This window comes from Caloenas nicobarica, chromosome 22, assembly GCF_036013445.1.
Source record: "Caloenas nicobarica isolate bCalNic1 chromosome 22, bCalNic1.hap1, whole genome shotgun sequence".
NCBI lineage: Eukaryota > Metazoa > Chordata > Aves > Columbiformes > Columbidae > Caloenas > Caloenas nicobarica.
Window position 1 is genome coordinate 4206272 of NC_088266.1, and position 24780 is coordinate 4231051.

General features: G+C 40.9%; 1 protein-coding gene across 1 annotated transcript in view; it reads right to left on the reverse strand.

Moving 5' to 3' along the window:
* PEX14 (peroxisomal biogenesis factor 14) overlaps positions 1 to 24780 on the reverse strand; it is a 68591-nt gene that overhangs the window by 42354 nt on the left and 1457 nt on the right. Inside the window, exon 2 of the mRNA XM_065649992.1 lies at positions 22003 to 22050. Coding sequence (XP_065506064.1) covers positions 22003 to 22050 — 48 coding nt within the window. The remainder of the gene's footprint in view (positions 1 to 22002; positions 22051 to 24780) is intronic.

Consider the following 24780-nt stretch of genomic DNA (forward strand, 5'->3'; position numbering starts at 1 on the left):
AAGGTATTGCAGCAAGATGAATGAGGTGGGGTGGGTGCAGTTGGGGGGGAATAACGCTTGCAATCCAACAAGCAGCAAATTATTTGAAGTTCTGTTTACATAAAACCAGCAATAACCTCAGCACTGAATGTACTGGATCTTTGTGAATAATGTATGGACTAGAAGGTCAGCATCTCATACAAGTAGGTTCCAAGTGCGGGTGAAGCCAGTGTGCCATGATAAAGTTAACAAGCTGATTCAACAGGACCTCAGAAAGATGCCAGAGGGAAGGCAGAAGGTCAAAACTGATTAAAGTGAATCTGATTTTTATAACTTTTCCTGACAGTATCCGATTTATACATCTCGCTTCTCCCTTCTTACAGAAGGAAGCTTAGAGATCACCAAGGCTCTGTGCTGTAAAATTAATGCAAGTGTCAAGCTGTTGAGCTGAATCACTCCAAAGGAACGTAATGACTCAGTGTCCAAGATGCTCACTACAGCAGAACTAAGATCATTCCGTGGCTCCAGAACTAAATAAAATGCATGATACAGCTTTCAGCGGAGTGGATGGCAGCACCCTCTCCATATCGCCGTTACTAAAGAGTTCAAATACAACAGCTTTTGAAAGAAATGTCTTTTACCCTATTATCTTCACATATGCGGAATGTAAAAAAACAATGAAGCTGTAATTTATTACATTTTCATTCTTTTAACTACAGGGCAGACAAGGACTGCTGGAGGTTCATTCTAGCCAGGGAGCTAGAAGATGACATAAGGATAGGACATCCGTGTCATGTCTAACGATTGTGCCCAAGTACTTCAAATCGCTATTGAATGGTAGACTCTAGAAGGCTAAATCAATCAGAGATGCACCAGAACAGGATCATTGTTCAGACACAGATCCTTCTAATTCCATAGTCAAGGGACTGGAAAATACTAGTAATACAATGGTTTAGATTTAGTGCAAGAGGACTGCAAGTAGAACCCATCTGTGGAAGATGCTATGAAGATGTTTTAGACTGCAATGACTCAAATGGACAGGAAAAATCAGCAAGCTATTATTCCCTGAACCTGCTATTTCAAGAATCCCATTTCACAGAATTCTTAATCCACGGGAAAACTAGATTAGAAACTGAGTGTCTTCCTTGCAGCAATAAAACCCCAAACAATTTGGCAATGATGGCATTATCACCTGGAAGATCTGAATGACAGAATGAATAACATACTGGAGGAATCTACTTGGATCACCAGAATCTAAAAACCAAAAGGTTTCATGTAGGAAACATTAAAGAAGCTGGAAATTGTGACAAGTGTACAATAAATCATGCAAACCACAACAGTTAGGAAGTAACAGCAAAAGCAGAAGAACTTAAAACACTGGAAGACCTTTATGTAAAGTTAGTATCTCACTTAAGAGTTCTTTGGGACAAGAATCATTCTTCTACTCTGCATTTGCACAGTGCTTGGTGCTGGTCTGCAACTGGCCTCCTACACATTTATTAGAACACAAATAATAATAAAGACTGAGCAGACCATGCACTTCGTTCCTGCTGTTAATTGCCCCATTAAGGGAAAAACTAAGTAAGGGGCAAGAAATCCGATTGGCCAGAGCTGCCTAGTCTACGGGGATTGCAAGTGGAATAATTTTATAGATTCGAAAAGCAGCTGCGTCCCTTGTCTTTGTCCAGTTCTCAACAGAAAGCTCATATCACAGAATTTCTCCTTCATATGTAGGAACTTGCATGAGCAGCCACAAAAGCAACTGAGCTTCCCTGTCAACCCTTAGGATGCTTGCTCTACAACAGGAGTGAAACAAAATAGAAGGGCAAACATGAGGAACATTTCCACTGTAGCTGTCCATGCCATAAATATTCTGCAAACAACGGGTCCACTTCATTTTCCCCTGGGGTCAATTTGGCATTTTTCATGGATGTTACACTCACTATTTAAAGAAACAAAGCATATATGGCGAATTCAGGATGCTGCTCAACCAATACAGCACTGTATATACAAAAAAAAATCATGTGTATTGATCACCAGCTCCTCTCTCTTGAAACACTTGAGTAAGACCCCACCATGCTAAAGTAAGTTAAAATGTCCAAGCTAATCAGTTCTACAGAGAACTGTACTCAACCCAGGGTGCTCCTGCCGAGTTTCTACACAGAAATTTAGGTCCAAACCATGAAGGCCTACAAAATCAGAGAAGGTTCAAGATGGCACTTCTACAGTTTTTTGTTTCCCTTAAACCTTGGCAAAGCCAGTACATGTCAGAAGCTATTATAATTATACTCTTTACGTGCTGAAAAATTAATAAACAGTTACTCACTTCAGGAAAAAATAAAACAGCCATTTCCTTGACAAATGCTGCAGAAAGCATCAGCAATCTCTCTGCAATCCAGATCCGTACCACAGCAAGGGATTAACACCAGTTTCAGAATGGCCATTGTTGCTACGGAGAACTGGCACAAGGGAAAGCTCGAGCCTGTAACACTGCAGTCTTCTCAAGACTCTGTACCTGGCATATTTCTATCTTTGTAATAGAAGAGACTCAGTCTTTAATGCTGCTTTGGCCCAAGTGCAGGCTGTTCAATCGATTTCTATTAAGCTAAAAAATGCAAAACTGGAGGGGAGTGTTTGAAATGCACTAGTTTCAGTCCTGCTAGGCCAAAAATCCCCTCCACACTGTCTTCATGGATGGAAAGCTCGGCTTGCCAGGAAATAATGAGAATAGTAAAAATTACATCCTTTCCTGAACAAATAGGTGAGACGTCTGGGGCCTTGATAAATTCTTACTGAAATTAATTTGCAGCCTAAATCTTGACTAAAATCTGCCATTCAATTAGTTCTTCCCTACAATATTGGCAAGTTCTATATTAACTTCCTTGAGAGTCCAGAGGGAACTCTGGTGCACTTGCACTGAAAGGCTTCCAATTTTCTTTAAAAAATTAAATAAAGTTAAATAAATCCCACATATCCATTTTTAAGCAGCCCCATGCTACTCAGTCTTCTCCCCTTCTTAAATCAATGGTAACCCAATTCAAATGCCTTACAGCTCTGTCTGAGAACTAGTGGAGAGATCAACGCTTTTTATCTTAAGGATTATGGATGGCTACTGGGCTGACTAACATACCCAGCAGCCCATTAGAAACACCACAAAGGGCACCCTGTTTTTCCTTCCACCCCTCAGACTTGAGAAAGCAGCATATAAAACTTCACCCCTTCACGTTGTAGTTCTTAGTCTGCCTGCCTTATTTCATACTCTAAACATACCAAGATTTATTAACCTTTACAGTAAAAACAAATAAAATAATGATGAAGTAAAAACACAGTGATGTAAGGGCTGCAGCTAGCACCGTTTATCTGTGGAAATCCAATTAGTGCTCAAGTGGCAGAGATACCTGGAAAAGTGCTCACAATCAAATCAAAAAATGATACAAAAACATTAACCTGATGGCTAAAAACTCCACATTTAAACATTTAAAGTAATAAAGGTGCTTTTATTGAGTATTTTCTATATTTCATTAGGTCCCAAATTGACGAGGAGCCTAGAGATGCATTTCCTGTGCTTTTGGATCCTTAGTCCAAATGCTTGACTTTGTTGTTGTAAAACAAAAAAAAGAGCATTTCTTGCTAGAATTGCAAACGTCTTTCTGCAGTAGCAACTACAGCAACGATTGTATATGCAGGAAATGCTGAGAAGTCCATGAAGATATTCTTAGATCTGACACGTTCGTTCTGTACGCACCATGACGTGAGCAGAAATGTTGTTTGAATTACTTTTGCATGTAAGAGTATCTGGATTTACCCCTATTGTTGTGCTCTATGAAAAATTCTTGTCTCAAAGCCATCATCTCACGTCCCTTGGCTGGGAAAGTGACCATATTGATGAGACAGTTGCTAGAAAGACAAGTACCCACTGTACACCTTGACAGTCTCAGAAAAGAAGATGGTCCCTGCTCTATGTTTCTGAGTACTGTGACTCTGCTGCTTTTTGTCAGCATTACATTCACTTAAATTTATTAAAAGAGGAATCAGGAGAGAGTCACTGTCAATGAACAGAAGACCACACTTCTGAGTAACAATTTGCTTCATCTCTCTAAAACCACAGGAGACAATAATACTTCCTAAGTTTGGGAATATCTAATAGAACCTTACCCAACGGTTTGCTTATATAAAAATGTTACATTTGCTTCTGGTATCAATGCATGCTGCTCTAAACTTTACATGGAAGAGGTGAATACATGCATTCAGAAAAGACTGCATTCGATGCAAAATAAAATGCACTTAAATGCCATTCCAAGGTGAATTAACTGAGTTAAAAGAAGCAAACTTCCTTGAATTATACACGAAGTGTATTTAAGTTTATATTTATATTTCAGAAATAATTTGTATTTTGTCCATCCATTTTTAAAAGTCCAAAAGTCTTCACTACTTTTCTAGGGAGAAGATTTTATGACAGATCACTGTCAGGATTTTTACCTAATGCTAATTTTACCTTCCTTTTTTTGTAATACGAATCCACTGCTCAGAAATAAATTTAAGACTTAAGAATATCATAGGAACAGCTTAGATTGTACTGGGTACCAGAAAAATAGTTATTTCCTGACTTTACTGTTTCACTGGGCTGCTACTCACACTCATATGTTCTGAACTGACTGGCCCTATGTGTGGTATTCTCTTTCTACAGAGAATATTCATGAATTAGCTTTTAGATGCCAAAGAGTACAATCTGTCTTCAGGGAGCAATTTCCACGTCTCTCTAACTTTTGTGCTTGGTATGTAGCAAATTATGAAGAGGAATGTGATACCTAGAATTTGCACACTGACATGTAAAATGTTTAAAATAAAAATTTAAGGGAAAAAACCCCAGATCAAACAGATTCAACAATGCAACGTCTAGATTCCCCTCCTCTCCGTCCCCTGTAATCAACATGGATGAGTACTGGGTAAGAATCAGTGGTGAGAGCCCTCCTGCTACTGTCTAGAGTATAAAGAGTCCTGGTTTATTATTCTGCATTTGCATGTGGCAGCAAATGTGTAAATGTTTTAATAATACAAAAATCCCAATAGAATGGAGGAGGAGGATATGAAAGAAAGAAATACAAGGACATTTACTTTCTTGAGAGTGAGACAGAAAGAAAAAGAGAGAAAGAAGATGACACGATAAGGGACAAAGCAAGCTTTCTGGGCTGTATCTGGAAAAAGCTAGAAGAGAAATCATTAGGAAGTCCATAGTGCATCTACAGTGATACAGTGCGGATCAATTCATTTAACACTGCCCTGTACATTTACAGAAAAGTACTTTTGATGTAATAAAGGCTCATAAACACACAGAAATTGGGTTAGACCTGTTTCGAATTCCTGCCAAACAATGGTTCAGAAAAATGAAGCTCTATTTTAATTAGCTCGACTCAAGAGTGATTTGATAACAGCAGATGCTGTCTGGATGCTTTCAGCTTGATGGGCTCCACATACATGAACTTAAGAGTGGCTTTGATGCAATTAGATCTCTCTCTCTCCTCTAACATGTGTTAAGCTGAACCAACGGCTTCTGTCTATTTAACATCTTGAACTAGAAGGATATTGATGCTTTTCCTCATTCTTCTCCAAATGAGTGGAGCTATAGCGAAGAGAACGTGGCTTATTTGAGGCTTACCCGTGCAGTTTCAACAACTTGAGGACAGAAAGGAAAGGACACCAATACACCACCCACAAGGTAATATTAAGGTCTGAACATGAGACCTATTTCTACCACAAACCAGATTTCCTGGCATGTAATTTTTACAAGCTTTGTTAGTCCCAGTTAAAAAAACTGCCCTACCAATTGCTGCTTCAACTTATGTCATTCTCTGTACAAACAAGATGGAGTCAATAATAATTCCGTACATCCCTTTCTGTCCTATATTCCCAGAAGATACTGCACACACAGACTGTACCATTAGAGTAGCTTCTGTCATGGTACAGCTCTTCCATCTACTGCCCACCGTTTTCTTTTAGAGACAACTTCTTCCATTCCTGGAAATATTTGTGCATTCACATATCAGAGAACCCTTTGCCTTTTAAAAGTGATCCCCCTGCCTCACTCTGCAGCCATAAAGTACACGCGTTTGCTAAAGGACACATGCAACATAGGAGCTGCTTTAATGCATCAGGGACAAGGCTAATAGGAGGTCTTGATTTGTTAATTATCTGTCAGTTTGTCACAGCTGGGCTGCAAGGAGTGGGTGAGGGGGAATTTTTCTGCTTGGTTCTTTCTCTAAATGCTGAATTAGGCTGTCAAAACCTTCATCCCACCACAAGAAGCTGTAAAAAGAAGAGCTAGACTATCCTTTTCTTCCTCCTTTTCCCAGCAGGATATGCTGCTTCAGATGTCCTACCCTCCTACCATGTCTCCAGAAATGTATATGGCATATATAAAATGACCTTCACACCATCGCGCCGTGCCCAGTTTAGTCAAGGGACACTGGCAGACCCAAGCATGATAAATCAGAGAGGAAATCCCAGTGCCAGGGGAGCACCCAAGAGGCATTTGCTCTGCAAGGAGTCCTAAAGTTGCTACCTGCTTGAATCAGCAATTTCAGAGCAGAGTTTTGGAAGGCAGAAAGCTTCGCCCCTGTGAGATCAGACAGATAGATATACATGGAGTTATAAAGAGGTGGAACAGTGGCAAGATTCTCTTTTTTCTTACATCTCTGCCCCATGTAATCCTCTAAGTAGGGGAAAAAGTTCAGGCTGTGAAATGGGATGAAGCACAGAATACCCCCATGGAGATAAAACTAGAAGCACAGAAAGCAGGCTCTGGTATAGCAGTAGAATTTACTATAAATGCTTATGCCTCTTAAATCCACTAAATGTGGCCGTTAAGCCATGAGAGCCTAGGGAGATCCCCACCCACTCCTCTGTTTTCCCTGCAGGCCACGTCCAGAGCACCCCATCACTCAAGTCCTCTCCTCAACAGGCTCTGGATTATGAAAAATCCCCTGCAGGAGCTTCCCACATGCAGCAGACACACCCCTTTTCTACCACCAGCGATGCTTCTCCCTTTCAGGTGTGGGAGGCTCAAAATTTATTCCGTGTACGCAAGGGTACTGCCTGCTTGAGATGGGAAAATGGAGGGCATTCAGCTCTGGTTTTATACAGGTGATCAGAAGCCATAAAGCCACCTGAACCAGAAAAAATGACCACGACTGTTCCCCTAGTCCATTACAACATTAAAAAAAAAAAGTGTCTCGAGTTCACATTTGTTTATTTTCCACTCAGTACAGCCAAGGAGCACATACATATAGGCAGTACACAAGTAAAATTCTCAAAGCAATTTTCTTCTGTGGACCACCTTCTCCAATAGTTGGACAAAACTGGTGCTCTTCATCTTTTGAGCTAAGATCCCTTAGAACCAGCGTTTCATTTCCTAGTGTGATCCACTTTAAGGCTGGATTAAGAGCTACAGTTTGCTTGCCTCATCTTTTAGTCCTGAGCACTAAAACAAACGATACATTTTCGCACAGACAGTCCTACGTTCCCCAGATGGGGCTTCCTGAGAAACCCACTGGGGTCAAAACAACTGTATTTATTGATGTTTTTCAGCAAGTAAAGTTAATAGATCCATTCCCTGGAAAATAAAATTTGCTAAAGCACTGCTTCTCAAACTTTATGCAAGCTTGACTCCCTTTAGCACTCATCTGTTGTGGTGGCTCATCCCACATTCCTCAGCTAAAATGGCAGCAAGTTCCTCCAGGAAAATGAGAGTTACTGGAATAAATGCTAACTCTTCAAACTAGGAGGAACCGAACTCTTAGTAGCAATTACAAGTAGAAAGTTGTTTACCGGCTAGTGACTTTGTGACTTCCTTTGAAGTCTCCTGCATCCCTTTGGGGGTTAGAACCTAAGTTTGAGAAACACTGCTTTAAGGACCTGAACTATAAAGAGACATAGCATTGGTGGTGGCAATGTGATGACATAGCATTGCTCCCCACCCACACCTACAGAAGAGTTTAGGAGCTATTTCCCAGCAGGTCCTGGTGGCCTCAGCCCCTTTGCCTTCAAAAGCTCTGCCCTACAGTGATACAACTCATGGGTGTTGAGATGATGCTTGAGATAAAGACCCAGTAGCATCGATAATACAACCAATGCAGCAGTCAGCATTAATTATTTCAGACTACTATAGGGCAAGGCCTGTGTCTCTTAAAACATCTGTCTCTCAATCTTCTGGTCTTTAATAAAATCAACCTCTCAGCCATAGGGTGTAACTGGAATTGTACATACACATGTGCATGCAAAACCATAAATGCATAAGGAGAGATTCAGGTCCTCATTAAAAAATGGAATAAATAAGAATTCACCAAGGAATTCTGCCAGAGTCTGATTTCCAGATCTGGTTTTGCTGCATTCTTGCCCATAGCCTGCAGAGTTCTGGGTGCCTCCCTATCCTTCTCCAGCTGCACAGACCTCTTCAAATTCAGACTTCTTGCACCTATAATTACTAGGTGCCCTGTGCCAGGCTCCTTTAATTAACCAACCCAACTCTTCTCCCTTTGGGATCAGACTAAGCTCTTTTTTATTAGTTCCATCATTAGTTCCACCAGTATCTAGGCCTAAGCAAGATACCTGATACCACTTTGTGAGTGGGGCTGTAGGGTGCAAATGACCTCCAAAGCACCTGCCTGCACAAGAGGCAAAGAAAGCAAGGCTATGAACCAAGGGGAAACAGCATGAGGGGTTGAAGCACCACCTTTCCAACTTAATTACATCAGCAAAATTGACACAGCTCAAAATCCTCAGGAAAATGCCTTGCACGAGGGGCACCTTGATGTGCCAGTCAGGTGCTGCTACAGTGCTGAAGGTGCTTCAATCCAAAGAGTAGAGAGGCAAGAAAAGAAAAAAAAAACCCTTACTCGCCAACTTTGTGATTTTCAGGGCTCTGAGAAAGAGCCAAGCATTCCTGGAGAGCACTATTTCCTCAAGCCTCCCCCTCTCCAACTGACACTGTCTTCCCAACAGCTAGGATGGAGTCTGAATTACAGGTCCATGCAATGTCCTAGAAGAACAGGATCTCCATTTTACTTTTGGTACTTAAGACTCCATGTTCCTGTCTCCCAGGAGAATTGGCAGATCAGAGTCCAGATACTGTCTAAACAGTTCTTGTTCCTACCCTGCACGGTACCACGGAACCTCTTGCATGCAGCTTCTTCAGCATTTACTGGTATTTTACCTTTAGCCAAGATATTTTCATTCTTTGAAGCTCTTTCACCTAATTTCTAGACGAATGGCAGCACACACGCAAAAAGGAAATGCCAAAATCCACACTGGCCATTCCTGAACCAAGAGATATTCTGCACATATGTGTTCATGCATATGGTGGAGAGAGAACGGGAGGCGAAAAGCAAAAGAGCTGGATAATGTCCTGGGATTTCTTAGGACAGACGATCACTCTAGTTGCACAGCTTGACTTCCCCAGAGAGTTTTCTCAAGGAGAAACCAGCCATCGATCTTGGGACACACAACTTCCAGGACCGTTCCTTATCTCAGAGCAGCTTCTGCCACGAATTCCTGAATGCGCTTTAATGTTTAAATTATTAAATGCATTAATGTATTTACATTATTCAAGTCTTATGTGCATTTTTCTAAGATAATTTATGTATAAGAGTTTGAATGTCCATGACTGTTAATGTCTACAACCCTTCCTGTTCATTATTGATTCTGGAAGGGGAAAAAAAAAGGCAGTGTTTTAATGCCTTATTTTTAATGTATTAAGAGTCTGAATAAGTGCATTCTCTTTTTTCTTTTGTAATTTCATAATTTAAGTAGTGCATTTATTAAACTGACACAGTATGAATTGTGGTGAAGTCTGGCACAGGTCCATGCTGCCAACGCAGCCCAACCGACCATCACGCTACTCTGCAAATCAAGTCCAAGCTCAGCTGCTCTTACGCCAGCTTTTACTCCCTACCTGAAGTCAGAAGGGACAGAGACTACAAAGTCGTCTTTTTAAAATACATTTTATTTGGTATTTTCATGGCTTTTCTCTGTCATCTCCATTTTAAGTCAGTGAAAGTCTTTATGCTATTGATGAACTGGTTTAATGCAAACCTATTTTTTCAATGAGCTTTGACACACATACTACAGTTAGAAAATTCCTACAGTACCTTTTAAGCCTTGGAGTTCCGAAGCTCTTAAAAAATCTAAGTTGAATATGATTTTGTTGTTCCTACACCACAGTTGCACTCATGATAAAACTAAAAATTTGCCCATAGCTTAATGTTCACAGGCAAATTATACACGGGAATCAGGTCACTTCCACTGTTGAACCACAGTCACTTCAAGAGCAGGATGTGGCAGCTATTCAGCCATAGCTGGCCATCTTGCATGCCAGTTTGGGACAATAATGCTATAGTAGGCAACAGAAACTGCAAAAAAATTCAGCTAACACACAATGGAGCTACCTCCACTCGCTCCACCCACACATAAATGGTGCTGTATGGACATGCACTTTATATATATAAATTATGTGTAAATGCCTTAGATGTTTATAGCCAAAAATACTACTTGCAAAGTCCAGTTTTTACTGCCAGACAAATCCACTGCCAGCTGAGCCTGCACAGAGCAACAGTGACACCCGATGGCCTTCAGCTTAACCTTCGGACATGCGGTCCTGGGAGAAGAATCCAGGGGCTCCGTGTCCTGGGTCCGCGTGGCAGCCCCAACTCACATCACCTATCAGAACAACCCATCAAGAAGCTGAACTGCAGAGAGATAAAACTTGCTGTACGTAGGCACTGGATGTAATTACAAATGTGTGCATGAGTTTCACAGTACATTCTGCATAATTACAGCCCTGCCTGGCACAGTTGCCAGTGCGAGCATGAACACACATGCACACACATTATGTATGCACAATATTGTGCATATGGACTTGGGAAAAGACACAGAACAGTGAAAGTTGCTGGCTGTTGTTTTAAGAGCTGACTCTGCCATTTCTAAGGTTAAGTTTGTGTTTTTTTGCTACTCATTACCATTCTTTAACTGTTACAATTTATATCAGCATATAATGTTAAATAATTACAGGGAACGGAGCTCACTCTAGCGAGGATATAAATGCGCTGTGGGATTCTACAGATTTAAACAAATAACACTCACAGCAGGGGGTGAGCAGATGAATTAGCATTAATATCCTGCCTGGGAGATCCCAGTGCAGTGTTATGGCTTAAATACAGATCTTTTCTGTAACAGTCAATATGACAGCTACTAGCAATACAGCCTGGCACACTCACTAGTCAATATAGCAGCTGCAGCTAAAAGAATGCCCTTGTAATAATCCATACAGCAGCCAGTTAAAATAAATAACTTCCCTTTAACAGTCTATATCGCAGCCAACTGCATTAAAACCTTCCCTTTTAAGGTCTATACAATAGTCAGCTAAATGGAAAAATTGGCATCCTTCTTGGCAGCTTCAGAGGGTAGGCAAGCATCAAATGGGCTGGAGACTGAATTCTTCTCTCCTCTCTGGGGGACGAGGAGGGTCCCTTCCATACCGTGCTGCTGGGGAATCCTCCAATGCTGCTATCACAGCTCGCAGTTTAAGTTCTGTGAGAAGGTGATTTGAGCCTCCAAAGCCATCACTTCACTATCTTTCACAAGCGATTGCATTCACTTTAAAAAGTAAACACCAAAGCCTATTTCTTTCCTGATCAGAATAACGAATCAGGTAGACCACAGCTGTCCGGGAGTAGCCAGCACATTTGTCCATGCTCCTCAGAGGAACGGTGATACGCTTTTCCTCGCAAATTTACCATTAGAGAGATGCTAATCTCAGTCTAAAAGCAGAACTTGAACTTAAACTCTTTGTTTTAAATCAGTAGCTGTTTTTTTACTCTCTAACAAGAATCAACAGGCTGTGGTAGGCTACGAGTTTACCTCTCTTGGACTATACCACAGCACTTCATTTTGCAATAGCAATTGCAAAAGACCTAATATAAATCATGATAGAAATGGTTACAAAGCACTCAAATCTGAAAATGAACTGCAGGAAAAATCCATGACCATGACAAATTCTGTCATGAGGCCACTACATACAGTTCTTATATTTAGGGTCAAATTCTGTTCTCATATATAGAGGTTTTATACTAGTATACCACCATTCTTCTATGACAGAGTGGCTGTAGATTTACACTGTGAATTAACTGACCTGCAAAACCTGTAGAACTTCAGCAATTTAAATGAAGGCTTCTTGAGACAAATTAGAAAGTAAACCAGAAAAAACTCATAAAGCACTTAATACTGAGCTTGTAGTTTACAAACTGTTGTACAAGCAGTAATAAATCTCTAAAAAATGAAATGTGTACATATCTTCATATTTTCATACTGCTAAGAGATTTTATTGATAGGGAATTCTGCCACTAAATACTACGTTTGCTATTTTCTTATAAAATAAAGGAGATCTATGACAATTTTGTTAGAAATTGGAATGATAAAGCAGGAATGGCATTTATTCTTTAAAACTCCATAAATGAAAAACATCTGCCTGATTTCTTTTTAAGAAACGTGTCCCTTTGGGTATATATTAAAAAACATAAACATAAACCAGGGGCCTACAGTCCCACCAGATGTTTGGCACCTGGAGCTTTTTCAAGTAATTGATCAAGAAAACAAATATTTTTTCAAGTAACAGGAAAAAATAATCTCTAAAATCTTTCACATTGTCAATGCTTTTAATTTTTTTTACCTCAGATTTTAAGGGAAGACTACAGCTACAAACACATTCCAGCTTATAGCCTCCCAAATTAAAAATAAATACACACCAACCCTACTCCAGAAGTCATGGTTTGAAGCTTTGACCATATTTTGCAAAATGACAGTTATTAAAAACAACAAACATGCATCACAGTGAGTCATCTGGTTTCCAACTTCTGAGTCAAAAGGGGCTGATTCCACACAAACTGAAACCTGGCTCTCTGACTACTTGCATGTTTAACGATTTGTATCTCTGCACCACAGTTTCAGAACAGGATGTGGAAGAAAAGAATGAAGAGGAGATGGAAGAAAGGGGAGGGGAAGGGAAGAGAAAAAACACTTCTTTACTGGTCCCAGTGTCACTGCAAATAAAGACCATGTCAAGATTTAAACCATAATAATGGAAAGGCTATAAAGGTCCCTGCTATAATGTTTCCTCTGATATTCCCTTTCATAAATGCTCTCTTTATGTTGCATGCTTTGCAATAATACATGTAATGTTTGTGAACTAGCCCCACCGGGGAAGCTGTATCATATGAAACTTCACAGAATACAACATTAGGAGCTAGACAATTCATTTACCAGTTCCTCAACTTTTGTTAGCTGCACCTATCTTCTTCAAGGGGATGCAACAAACGTGAAGAGACGAGTAACCTAAAGCAACCTCCAAATATGTTTAGCTGGAAACAGATCTGTATGTACCAACACATGGACGTGCAGCACAGAGTTACCTCTTCCTCCAATGCAATATCTTTCTGGGTAAGACTAAAAGCCTCTTCCCAGATCCTACATGTATAAGCAAGAACCCCAACTTGTTCACAGCTATGCCAGTGGGATCGATAGAGTCCTGAGCTTCCTCTTGGCAGAGACAGTGAAGAACGGCAGCGCCAAGAGCATCTGCGCAGCCGATCCCCAGCAGTGCTGGAGCTGTGAGCTGCACACGGACATGCGTGTGGGGTCCTGCTTGCAAAACCTCTGCCATTCTGCGTGTGCACAGTAAGACCCTCTCGCTTCAGGTCACACACACGGCTGCACGGAGCTCAGCTCTGCCTTCCCAGAAGGCATGACCAGCAGCAGCCTGAGGCACCTGCACACCTGGCAGGAGAAGTATAGAGATGCACACCACCTCTGTAAGAATTTAGGAGCAGACTGGAATCCCCTGGGGCTTTAGTACTGAATTTCCCAAGTGACCTGATACCATTGCTTCGAAGCACACTGGGTGCTTGGTAGCTGCCCAGGACAGTGAGAACTAAGTCCACCTTTATGGGTTTGTGGCAACCTGATGTTGAGAAAAGGCTTGTCAAAAATACAGTGTCGGGGGGGGAGCTCGTCTCAGTCTTGACTGTAATTCTCAATCACTGCACAGAAAGTATTTATATCCTGTTGGCAGCATGTGTAACCAATGCGACTCTTCGTGTCAGAGCTGTCAATTACGGGCTTGACTTATGAGGAAAGATTAAATGAGCTAAATATGTAGAGCTTGGCTAAGAGACCAGGATGGGGGTGGGGGAAAGGAGAAATGATGCGATAACTGTCTGCAAACATCTGAAGGGTGCAGATGCTTAAGGAGGAAAGGAATCACTCAGGGCGGCACACTAAACAAGCAGGAGAAGCAAGCTGGAAGGAAGACACAGGAAATTCTCGCTATATAGCAGGGAAACTCCATTCCAGCAAGATGTACTCTGCTGTAGAAATTGTACCCCAAGGAATACCATCACTCAGGCCATTCAGATGCTTGACAAAACACTAGGAAGCTGGCAGGAGAGGAAAATCCTGCTCTGACCAAAAGACAAAACAGATAATGTAAAAATGTGAGGCATATTGTGAGTGTGGCTGATGAGATGAAGTTCCCTCTCTTGCTTCTCTCCAGCCGTAAAATCCTTTTACTAAAAAGCTATGCATGTTTCCATTGTTACTCTTCCAGAAAGGCAATTGTCAAAGGAATAGTGGTGTGTTATGGAATCACAGCTGGGAAGAGGACATGCTCTGTACAATGAAAACAAGGAAAAGAGCTATGTAAACATGCATACAAAACCAAAACAAACAAAAAACCCCCAAACATTAAGATGTTTGGTAGGATTTGCAGTGTAAGTGACACAGGGAGAAATACAAGAAACATGAAAAGCAGGGAAAGTCTCTTCTCCAGTAAGTTGTTTAGGAATCCCAAAGTGGGAAGAAGCCAAAAAGCAAGGGAAGTTATCAAATGTAGGCAGTTGGAATCTTGCAAGAATCGCCAGCTGTCACTAGACTTTTTTTGATTGCAGTAACAATGACACAGGCAGCATCTGGATACAGGCAAAAGGAGTCCAACCGCTCAGTGGTATTAAAGGTAGGAGAGGAATTAAGAATATCTAGCAACACTTTCCAGGTTAGGAGCTTAATAATGTGGAGTCAAGAAGTACTCTGAAGAACAAGTCTCCTGCATGATTTCAAGAAGCTAAAGACAGCCACTCCTGTGAAGTTCTTAAGCTAGTTCTTCCTCTCCCTAGGCAGAAAGAAACGTGGGCAATTGCTGCCCTCTACAAGTTGTTCTGCACATAGCATATTTTCCACACACATGTAGCTGAAATGATACTGTTATCTCACCTTGATCCCATAACCCATCGTGACCAAAGTGCACACTGTGCAGGCACCTCTTTGCTGTGTGTTTGAAATTAACAGGTTTCCTTTCCAACAGCTGGGACGCACACAGCAAAGTGCTTCCAGCCTTTCTGCGCAGGCAGAGAGCTGGGCTGCCAGCTGGTTCAGAACAGCCAGCTGATAGCAGGCCATGATCTGTACAAATTGATTGTAGCTGTAGCATGTTTAGACCTCCAAAACATCACGCAAACATAAACAAAAAAAAATTAAATTCATTTTTCTTAAAGGGAAAATTTCAAGTAATGTTAAGTATTTCCTAACTAGGTGCCGGTGTTTTTCGGCGATGTCACAAAGCACTATAGCTTCCATTTCACCTTCAGTGAGAGATCTGGGATCCTGGAAGTCCAATCATACCTACTGTTAAAAAAGATTCTAACCTAATTCCTAATACTTTAAGTTCCTTGCATGTATTGTAAAGAACAACTTAAGAATATTACAACTATTCAAAAACGATCTTAAAAGCCTTCTGAGCAGTAACATTGGTTTGTCTGAAAAGCAAGCAGGAATTGCTTTCAGAGCTCTCTTCTGCACAAGGGCATAGAGAAGATTATAAGCTGCTAACTCACCACACTGCTAGTAATAGAAGATGACTGTACCTCTGCTGGTTGTTCTGCTGCCTCACCCACTAGCTCTAAAGTGTCGTTCAACCTGTAAGCTCTTAGGGACAGGCAAGGCCATTATTGCATTTTGTACAGTCTGATGGGTCTTAACCTGCTTTGGCCCGTAACTACCGCAAGTTTCTAGCTTTCATACATTAACATATAATGCTACAACAGAAGTTATATCCCAAACTACTATAGTCCACCCTCCTTTAAAATTGGGATTTAAAGGAATTCCAATAAGACTTTCTCATTGACCTCAAACAGGCAATTTAGTTTGACGTGACAATATTCCTTTAACTATGCTCAGTAAGTACATTTGAATCTGCATGTTTTGCGTGTATTAATATATTTCTCTAAATCAAAAGAGTAAAAGGAATTGACAGATTAAGCGAGTACATTTTGCATGAACAACAAAAGAAGTCAATGAACATGCAGAAGTAAGAGGCAAAACCAGGCAAAACCCCAATAATCTCAAACTTATCAGAAGGTCAAACACAAGAGAGGCCCATTTAGTAAACCACAGAATTCTCTTTGCAGCAAACCAAAGGGTGTTGTGTAATGCAGCAGCACGCCTCTGGCTCCCTGTTCCAGGCCCACTAAAACCAAAATCTGCACAGCAATTGCCCTCCACAGCCTGATGGAGTTACTGTCCAGCACTGGGAATCCGCAGCACCAGGCACGGGACCTCCCCAAACAAACCGAAGCATTATCACACCACAAGGGTTGCAGCCTGCACAGGAGGTCACAGAGCTGATAGTCTCTCTCCTGCTGACAGTGGTAAATTATCCTGACTAATGTTTCGCTGGGGGCTGTAAGTTAGTTGCCTACTGACTCTGGCTGTCTGGAAATTCCCTCTGGATAGATTTACTTTTAGAGAATCGTTCAGTGTAGGCCACCACTCTGAAAAACCCATTGTGACAGACAGAAAATTCATACAGTAAACAGGTATACATCTTGTCTTAAACAATAAAGGGTAGGAAAACGGAAAGCAAAAGTGTGACGGGGAGTGTCCCTCCAGTACACTCCAATCCCTCACATCACTTCTGGAAACAAAAGTCCTTCTGAAAAAAATCACATTTTTTCTACAAATCTAGACTAGGATATTTAAACTTTAAAAGAAAGAATAAGGATGCTACATGGTATCCCTTGCATAAGAATGTGTTCCAGAACACAAAGTATGAGTTTTTCAGTGAAAATACCTTTCTTATCTTCATTTCAAATGACAACTTCAGGCAAAGGAGAATCTTCAAACAATTCCCATGTATCTCATTTTCCGTAGGGTATGATAGGGCAGGAAGAGCATCTACTGTTTCATAAGAAAAGGGACATAGATTCTCAATGTGCCCAAAGATTTGTTCACAAGAAGTGGATTCTGAGTACTCTTAACCAACATTAGCCCTAACAAGCTCTCTCAAATGTTATGACACAGTTCTGTAACCTTTCCTCATTCCCGCTCATGGTTTTGCTCACATGGTTAAAGACAACAGTATTGTTAGTGTTAGGCTCCGTCAACTTCTAATTACACTAATTAGAGCTAAAAGCAGTCAAACTCAAAGTCTTGATTGCAAAGCTCCTTCCTCAGAAATCTAAATGAAATTCCCTTCAACCAACAGAACAGATAAGGTTTAAAAGGAGGCAACAAAACAGAAAGGATCTAATAATTCTATTGTTTGTCACTGAATGCTAAGCACACAAATCCAGGCAGCTGAGAAAAGGGTAAGTAACTCTGTCCAATTTCAGTTTCAAAAGTTTTATCCATTATAAACATATATCACAAATTTTACTGGTTTACTTCCAAGGAAATCTAGCAACTGAACACCAAAAATTTAGAGGAACGAAATATGTCTGTAATTAAGCCCAAACACCATGGCTTCAATTTGAGATCTCAACTGGTGGTTTGGGAAATCAAAGATAGATACAAACACCAAAAGTGTTCAGCATGGACATACTGACTTTGTGCCTATGGATATGTGATGGATATAGAAATGTCAAGTCTTTTTTCTGCTCTCCATTTATTCCTCAATCACCAGAGAAGTAGTCAAAACCAGGAGAAGGATGAACTAAAGAAGCAGCAGCATACCACAATCACTTTTAAAAAATGTATTACACATGCAAGGGTAGAGGCTTTTCCAAAGACATAAAAGGGCAGAATGAAGCTCCTGAAATAGAAATTACCTCATTGACCAGGCCAAGAGATGAGGTCTCACACCTACGCCACCAACTTGCTGGGTGAACCTGGCTAAACAATTAACGTGCACATCTCAATTAGCTTTTCTAGAAAATTGAGAGAACATAGACATATTCCCTAAACACGATAATTAATGTCGGCAGTGTACACTACGATGTTTGCACAAAAAGGGTTGTTAAAAGTATTCTGGCCATCATCGTGACTCTTAAAAATTTGAATATCAGTTTAACAAAGTGTGGGGAAAAGCTACGAGGTCTCCAGCACATACCAGCAAACTCTACACTAATTGCTATAGAAGCAGCAGTAATTCTTGTTAGCCTGTATCTTTCGACAGCCTGTAAAAAAGGGAATAAAATGTCCACATTTCAGAGTTAACTGCTATCATCTGCAGCAAGAAACAGAAAGAAACAGCACACGCTAAAAGTAAAAGAAGAAAAGTCAAATAATCCTGCAAAAGAAAATACTCTGCTCCTCATAGAGTGATCCGGGGATTTTGTAACATAGTGAGAAACCAAGAGCGTGTTTTACATTTACAACCAGTACTTTTATATTTACAACTAGTACTTCTTCCAGACACCAAGCACCAGCAAGGGAATGAGGATGTTTTGTGGCAGGAAAAATAAACAAGCAACCAAACAAGCAGCATGTGGAAAAGCCTCACTTATAAGCTCTGCTTCCTTAGGTTTTTCATACAACCCAGGCCCATGTGAGGGGCTCTCGTATGTATAACCTTCATAGCTGCAATTTAGACTGCAGCAGATTCAGCAGAACGCAAAAGCCAATAACAAACATATTCAAGCTTTTGAAAACATCTCAAAAGCAGCACAGTATAGTTAAAAAGCTACAAGACGCTGTCAGAGAGAGACAAAACAAGCTAAAAAGAGAAGCAGAAAAGAGGATTTAATTACACTAAAGAGATAACTTAGACCAAAGAAACAAAGATTCAAGAAGAAAAGGGGATCTTTGAACACTTTAACCTCACAGAAAGAGGGTTTGTCCTATGCAGTTACATCTTCTGCACAGCCCAAGACTTTGCTTAGCATGGCTGCAAAAAGACAAACCTATTCCAATTCCACAAGTGTTCAGAGGATTATCAGAGGTGGCTGCACATACAAGCAGAAGGGGATGCAGCAGTGTTCACTGATAAGCCGGACTCAAGGAGAAGCTGATCCCACACTGACGATGACAAACGTGGCTGTAAACAGCAGCAGAGCGAGATGCTGACACTCTGCTAACACAAGGTTACACTTCCCACTATGGAGCTACACGGCAAATTTTAATGGGCCAAGACTGACAGCTAGGGAAATGAGTGTCCGCTCTCTGCTGCAAAAATTATAGCTTTTCCCATCCCCCTTCAACTCATTCTCCACTGTCAGTTCTATAACACAATGACCTCTTATTAGGGAGCATTTTTCAGTTGGGACATTTTATTGTAAGGACACTGGATAACTCAAGGGATTAATGGCATGGACACGGAGTCCCTTATGTCCAGTCTGGTAGTTCAAAACCTCAAAAGTGGGTTGAAGAAAGAGCAATTAGGAGTGTGGCGTGAGTTTGCAGGGCTCCATTCTGACAGCCTCAGTAAGGCCATAAACCTGAGCAAGGTATGCCCTGAAGACCCAAAATGCCAGACACGGTACGATGTGTCAGACTGCGCTGCCACACGATCTCACAGAACGCTGAAGTCCTCATGCAAAGAACTAGAAATCACTGTTTCGCCTGGATTCCTGCTGAAAGCATCAGGCTGTGGGGTACAGAGCACACGGAAGACAATGCCAGTGAGCACAGAGCAGAAGGTATTTAGCACCTTGCAGGATATAATGCCCATTAGAATCACAAATACAAAACCAGTTTCAGCCTGTAATGACATCTACTGATACGATGCAAGATGTTTTAATTCCATTGCTTTCTCATACTTCTGCGTAACACCGCTGATGTGTTCCAAACAGGTCTCAGTCCTATGAAGCGCTGAGTACTTTCAATTACCAATTAAGTCAAAAAAGGTGAGGGGGTACAGAGCAAAATTTGGTCCTGAGGTGCTTTTCTCCCTTCTCTAGATTCTGTAAGTCTTCTCCAACTGCTTAACACCAGATTTGATGTCAGCAATAATACGCCTGAGCTTTCCCATCCAGAGCCATTTGTTGGATTCACGCCATGGTTTGTTCTGGTGTTTTCGTAAACCTTTTATGACATGGCGCCATGTGCCTACAAGTCTGCTTTACGGACCGACATCTACTGCGTGCAGCAGAAGGCAGCGTGCACGACCCGGGCTGCAGAGAAGCCGCAGTAGTGCGGTGGATGTTCGGTCATCTGGCTCACAGAACTGAACTGCTCGTTTAATAGGGCTTCTATGGATACTCAGCTGGAAGCAATAATGACTCCTAAGCAAACGTGACAAAGGCTGTGAGAGTTTAATATTAAAAAACAAAAAAAACCCCAAACCACAAAAAAACCCCCACCCCCCAAAAAAAATTAATGAAAAAACACAGAGAAAATCTCCACCTTTTGAAGGGCTCTATGTAATGTTGGTGTTCTTTAAATCGATAAATATTTTTATGCGGTAGGAATATACACCTATACAGAAAGACACACAACTGCTATATGCTTCCTCTGAGCAATCCTTCAATTGCATATACAGTAAGAAATTAATTAAATCAAAGGTAATGTTAGAATCTGCCTCGAGAAAGTGAACGAACTGTCAACCAGCACAGGCTGCGATCATCTAGTGCCTGCTATGACCTTCCTAAACGGGGTGAGGGGACACCCCCCACCCTGCAAACGACCAAATCCATCACAAAGTACATGGTGTCAATAACAACTTGAGGTAATCTCATGTACAGATGTCTACACAATTAAGGGATGGCACAGTGTTACTAGACTAGAGAGATTTTCACTGCAGAGCTTAACAGAATTCACTAACAGCCCTTTCATTAGATGCATCTTACTGACCTTTCCCAGTTCAGAGTCTTTACTCCCATCTCCCTCCTTTAAAAATGATCTCCTGGGTTCTCCATATAAGAATTACAAGGTAGAAACAGTTCGATGTGTCCAGGAAGTACTTTCGATATGGAAAGTACTTCAGTCTTCGCACTGCAAACAGCTTGTATTCACTATGATCACCAAATGAAAGCCAGAGAAGAAACTTACAGATTTACATGTTTAGGACAATAACGTGGGCTAAGAATTTTAGCAAGGTTTTGACTAAGTTATAGATGGCTGAAGAGGAAGGAAAAAAAGAAAAGGAAATTTGTAAAAAAAATATAGACTGCAGCTCAAGAGGGTGGTGTCTGACTTCCTACTCTGCATCACCATAAAAACAAAAACAAAACAGGGTTCTCTTAGTTATCCTCACACACGAAAATTCCCAGAGCACCTTCCAAAACGGTTCTAGACTGAAAACACTGGATCACACGCACTGCCAGCTGCCAGGCACTTCTAAGCTCACTCTGAGTGCATATGAAAATAAAGACAGTTTGGATGAGGTCTCCAAGCAGCAGGGTTTTTTTATTAGACAACAGCACTAAGAATCTCAGTTGAAATTACACTGCACAGGTCTTTCTTCAGACTCTTTACTAAGTAAGCACTGATCAAGAACATACATTGTACACCTGTAGGGCCCACAGTCCATGCCCAAGGACTCAGTGGCCCAGATGACCCATGTCTAACCCCAGACAGACAGAGATTATGGCTACAGGTCTGAATTCAGAGGTCAACAGTGGGGCACCATAAGGCAGTTTACACCTTTTTCACAAAGCATCAGCTCCTTACAAAAGCAAAACAAAGGATTCAAAATGATGCAGTAAAGAGAAAAACTCATATATTATATTATCAGCAAAAAAAGTATACGTTGCTTCGTGAAGAACTTACCAATGGCTCCCGAGATGCTGCATTTTCAGTGGCAGGGCAGGAGCCAGCCTGTAAAGCAAAGAGAAGAGTGAGGTTACATTGCCACCTGATGGACACAATTAGAAATACTCGTCTGCTAAAACCGCAGGATTTAGGCAGACACACTTGTTCCTGTTATTACTAGCAGTTCTCTGATGGACTAGAGGCAAAAAGTTCAGAAACACAGAAAAAAAAAAATAGTGCCAGCAGTCTGCATTTCAAACAACAGAATTCATAGAATCTGCAGAACTTGCTTTAGGGAGCCAGCAATTAAGAGCTAGAGGAAAGGGATCCTATTCATTGACTACAGAGAAAGAGAAAACTTTCAAGTGACAGCATAAAGGTCCTTAAGTGACTTTTTGTCCTCCAACTGTATTCATCACTTTTATGCAATATAACACACCTTGGAAGTATCTCAAGAGGTTTTTTTACCCTATTTACAAAATATTAAAAAAAAAAAGTACTTGCCACAAGAGGGTGCCAGCAACTCAAATATACTGCAACTCAAGCTTGTCACTGGCTCCCCATTTTTATATGCATAGTGTATCTGCTCTCAAATCTTTTATAGCTGGATGAAAGAAAAATAATGAACAGTCTGAAGGACCATCCACTCCTCCAAAAACATGGATAATATATGAGAATCAACACAAGAATATGGCTTGCATGATTTATTAATAAGTTAATTGAACCTCTTTAGGTTATAGATAAACTTATTGGGTGCATATGCTCTATTTTATTCCATCAGTCAAATCCCAGGACTAACACAGGTATCTCACTACAGCTAATACTCTAAAATATTGGGGCTCGATTTACAGCACACAAAGACTCTAATGCAGTTAGCACAGGGCCAAAACTGCTTAGAAGAGGCAAACAAAGTCAAGTTCAGCCTCTGACTTTTAACAATTTCAAGCCTTTTATGCCTCACACAGACCAGCCACCTACTGCCTTCCAGGCTATGGGATTCTCAGCTTCTGCACAGAACTGTACAGATAATCAGGCATCATTTTGTGTTCCAAACTAAGTAGCTTAGACAACAACACTACTGCCAATTAATACTAAAGAATCTCAATTTCTCTAACACCATTGGGATTTATGGTCAAATGGAATACCAGAGGACTGGGTTGCTGGTTGCCTGAGCCAAGAAGACTCACCAAATGCCAAAGTATTCAGTATCAAAGAAATACTGACAGGTAAGAAAAATCAAAAATCGGTTTTTCTGTTCACAACCTATACCATCACCTTCCTCTTCCCTCTCTTTAAGGAATAGTGACAGAGGGACAAGATCTTTTCTTCTGTTTATTTTTTAGTAAAGACTTTGCTAAAGGCCCAAGGAACAGGATTTCTAAACAGAATGAAGTATTTTAACATCTCTGGTAGAAATGCTTACTGCCTTTAAAATTTAATTCTATCTACGTAAATGATTCCATTTGAGCTGCAACACTCCCCCCTCCCCACAATGCTTGAGGCAATATGTTAATTCACGAGAATGAGAAAATTAAACTAAGAAAAACAGATAATAAGCCAGAAGATATCTGACACTCCCTTTTCAGCATCTAAACTAACTAGATTTGTAATAGAAAACAAGATAGGACCTAAACATAAACATGTTAAGCAAGGCAGTGCTACTACTCATAGCCTTATGTTGAATGCTTGGCAATAAATAAACATCAGTGGTAGAAAGTAAATATGTTTTTAAATTCTCTAATCCTTTGGTGTGCAAAGGGGACAACTTCTTCCATGCATTGATAACAGTGTCTAAACATTAACGGTTGCGTAAGAGGAGTGGCATTTACATTCTGGCAGATTAATAAAGATATTGTCATTGTTTGGTTTTATTCCAAAGTTGTCCTCTTCAGAATTTCTCTACTGTACTATCTATTAATCAATTACATCCCCTTTTTCCAGCCAAAGATGTGAGATTCTCTCAAATCCCGTCCCAGCCAAGGGAACTTGAGAGCACTGAACACTTCTCAGCATGAGGAGCCAAAAGGGGTGCAACTCATTTGCTGTCGCCTGAGAATGCAGCATTTTCGCGTATGATGTGACAGAATCCATCAGGGGAGCAGTTAATTGACCGTTTTCACCCACAGTGGCTCCAGAGCACCTTCCTCCTCAGAGGAGCTGACAGAAAATAGTCTGTGGTGAAAAGTTACCTGTGCAGCCTGGGTATTCTGCTGGACCTCAAATTATTTCTGATTTAGAAAGCAGCACAAGCATTAACTCCATTGTGCTCTTTACAGACAATGCCTGAAAAACCCTGCACATTACACACAAGGTAAGAGTTACTGTTCACATTTTACACTATGGAGGCAGAGTGACTTTCTTAATGTCTTGAATTTTAAAACTCAGGGGTGCTCTTGCTATATTTATGAGGCCCATTAAAAAGCAAGACTTTTCCATTTCCAAACATCAAGCCTTCTTCTGAAGTAAACCAACACTAAGTGGTTAAAATAACATGGGTGCGATGGGAGAATACTGTATCCAAACTCAAGAAAACTTGAATGTTTCTCAGGCAATCACATTTGCCAGTTAACCAGATTTCTGTCTCAGAAACCTCTAGTCAACTCTAGACTGCCCAAGTGGTTTATGGATCAGTTGCAGGTCGTTTTGGGTTTCCTTGAAGCATGAGGAATGGACCATAGTGCCTGTTCTTCGAACTACAACTGATAAAAGCACATGGCCGATGTGAAACTGCCCAGTACGCCTACGGTGTGATCACTTGGCCCTTCACAACTTAGGAAGAGATTTGTGCTGGTTAGT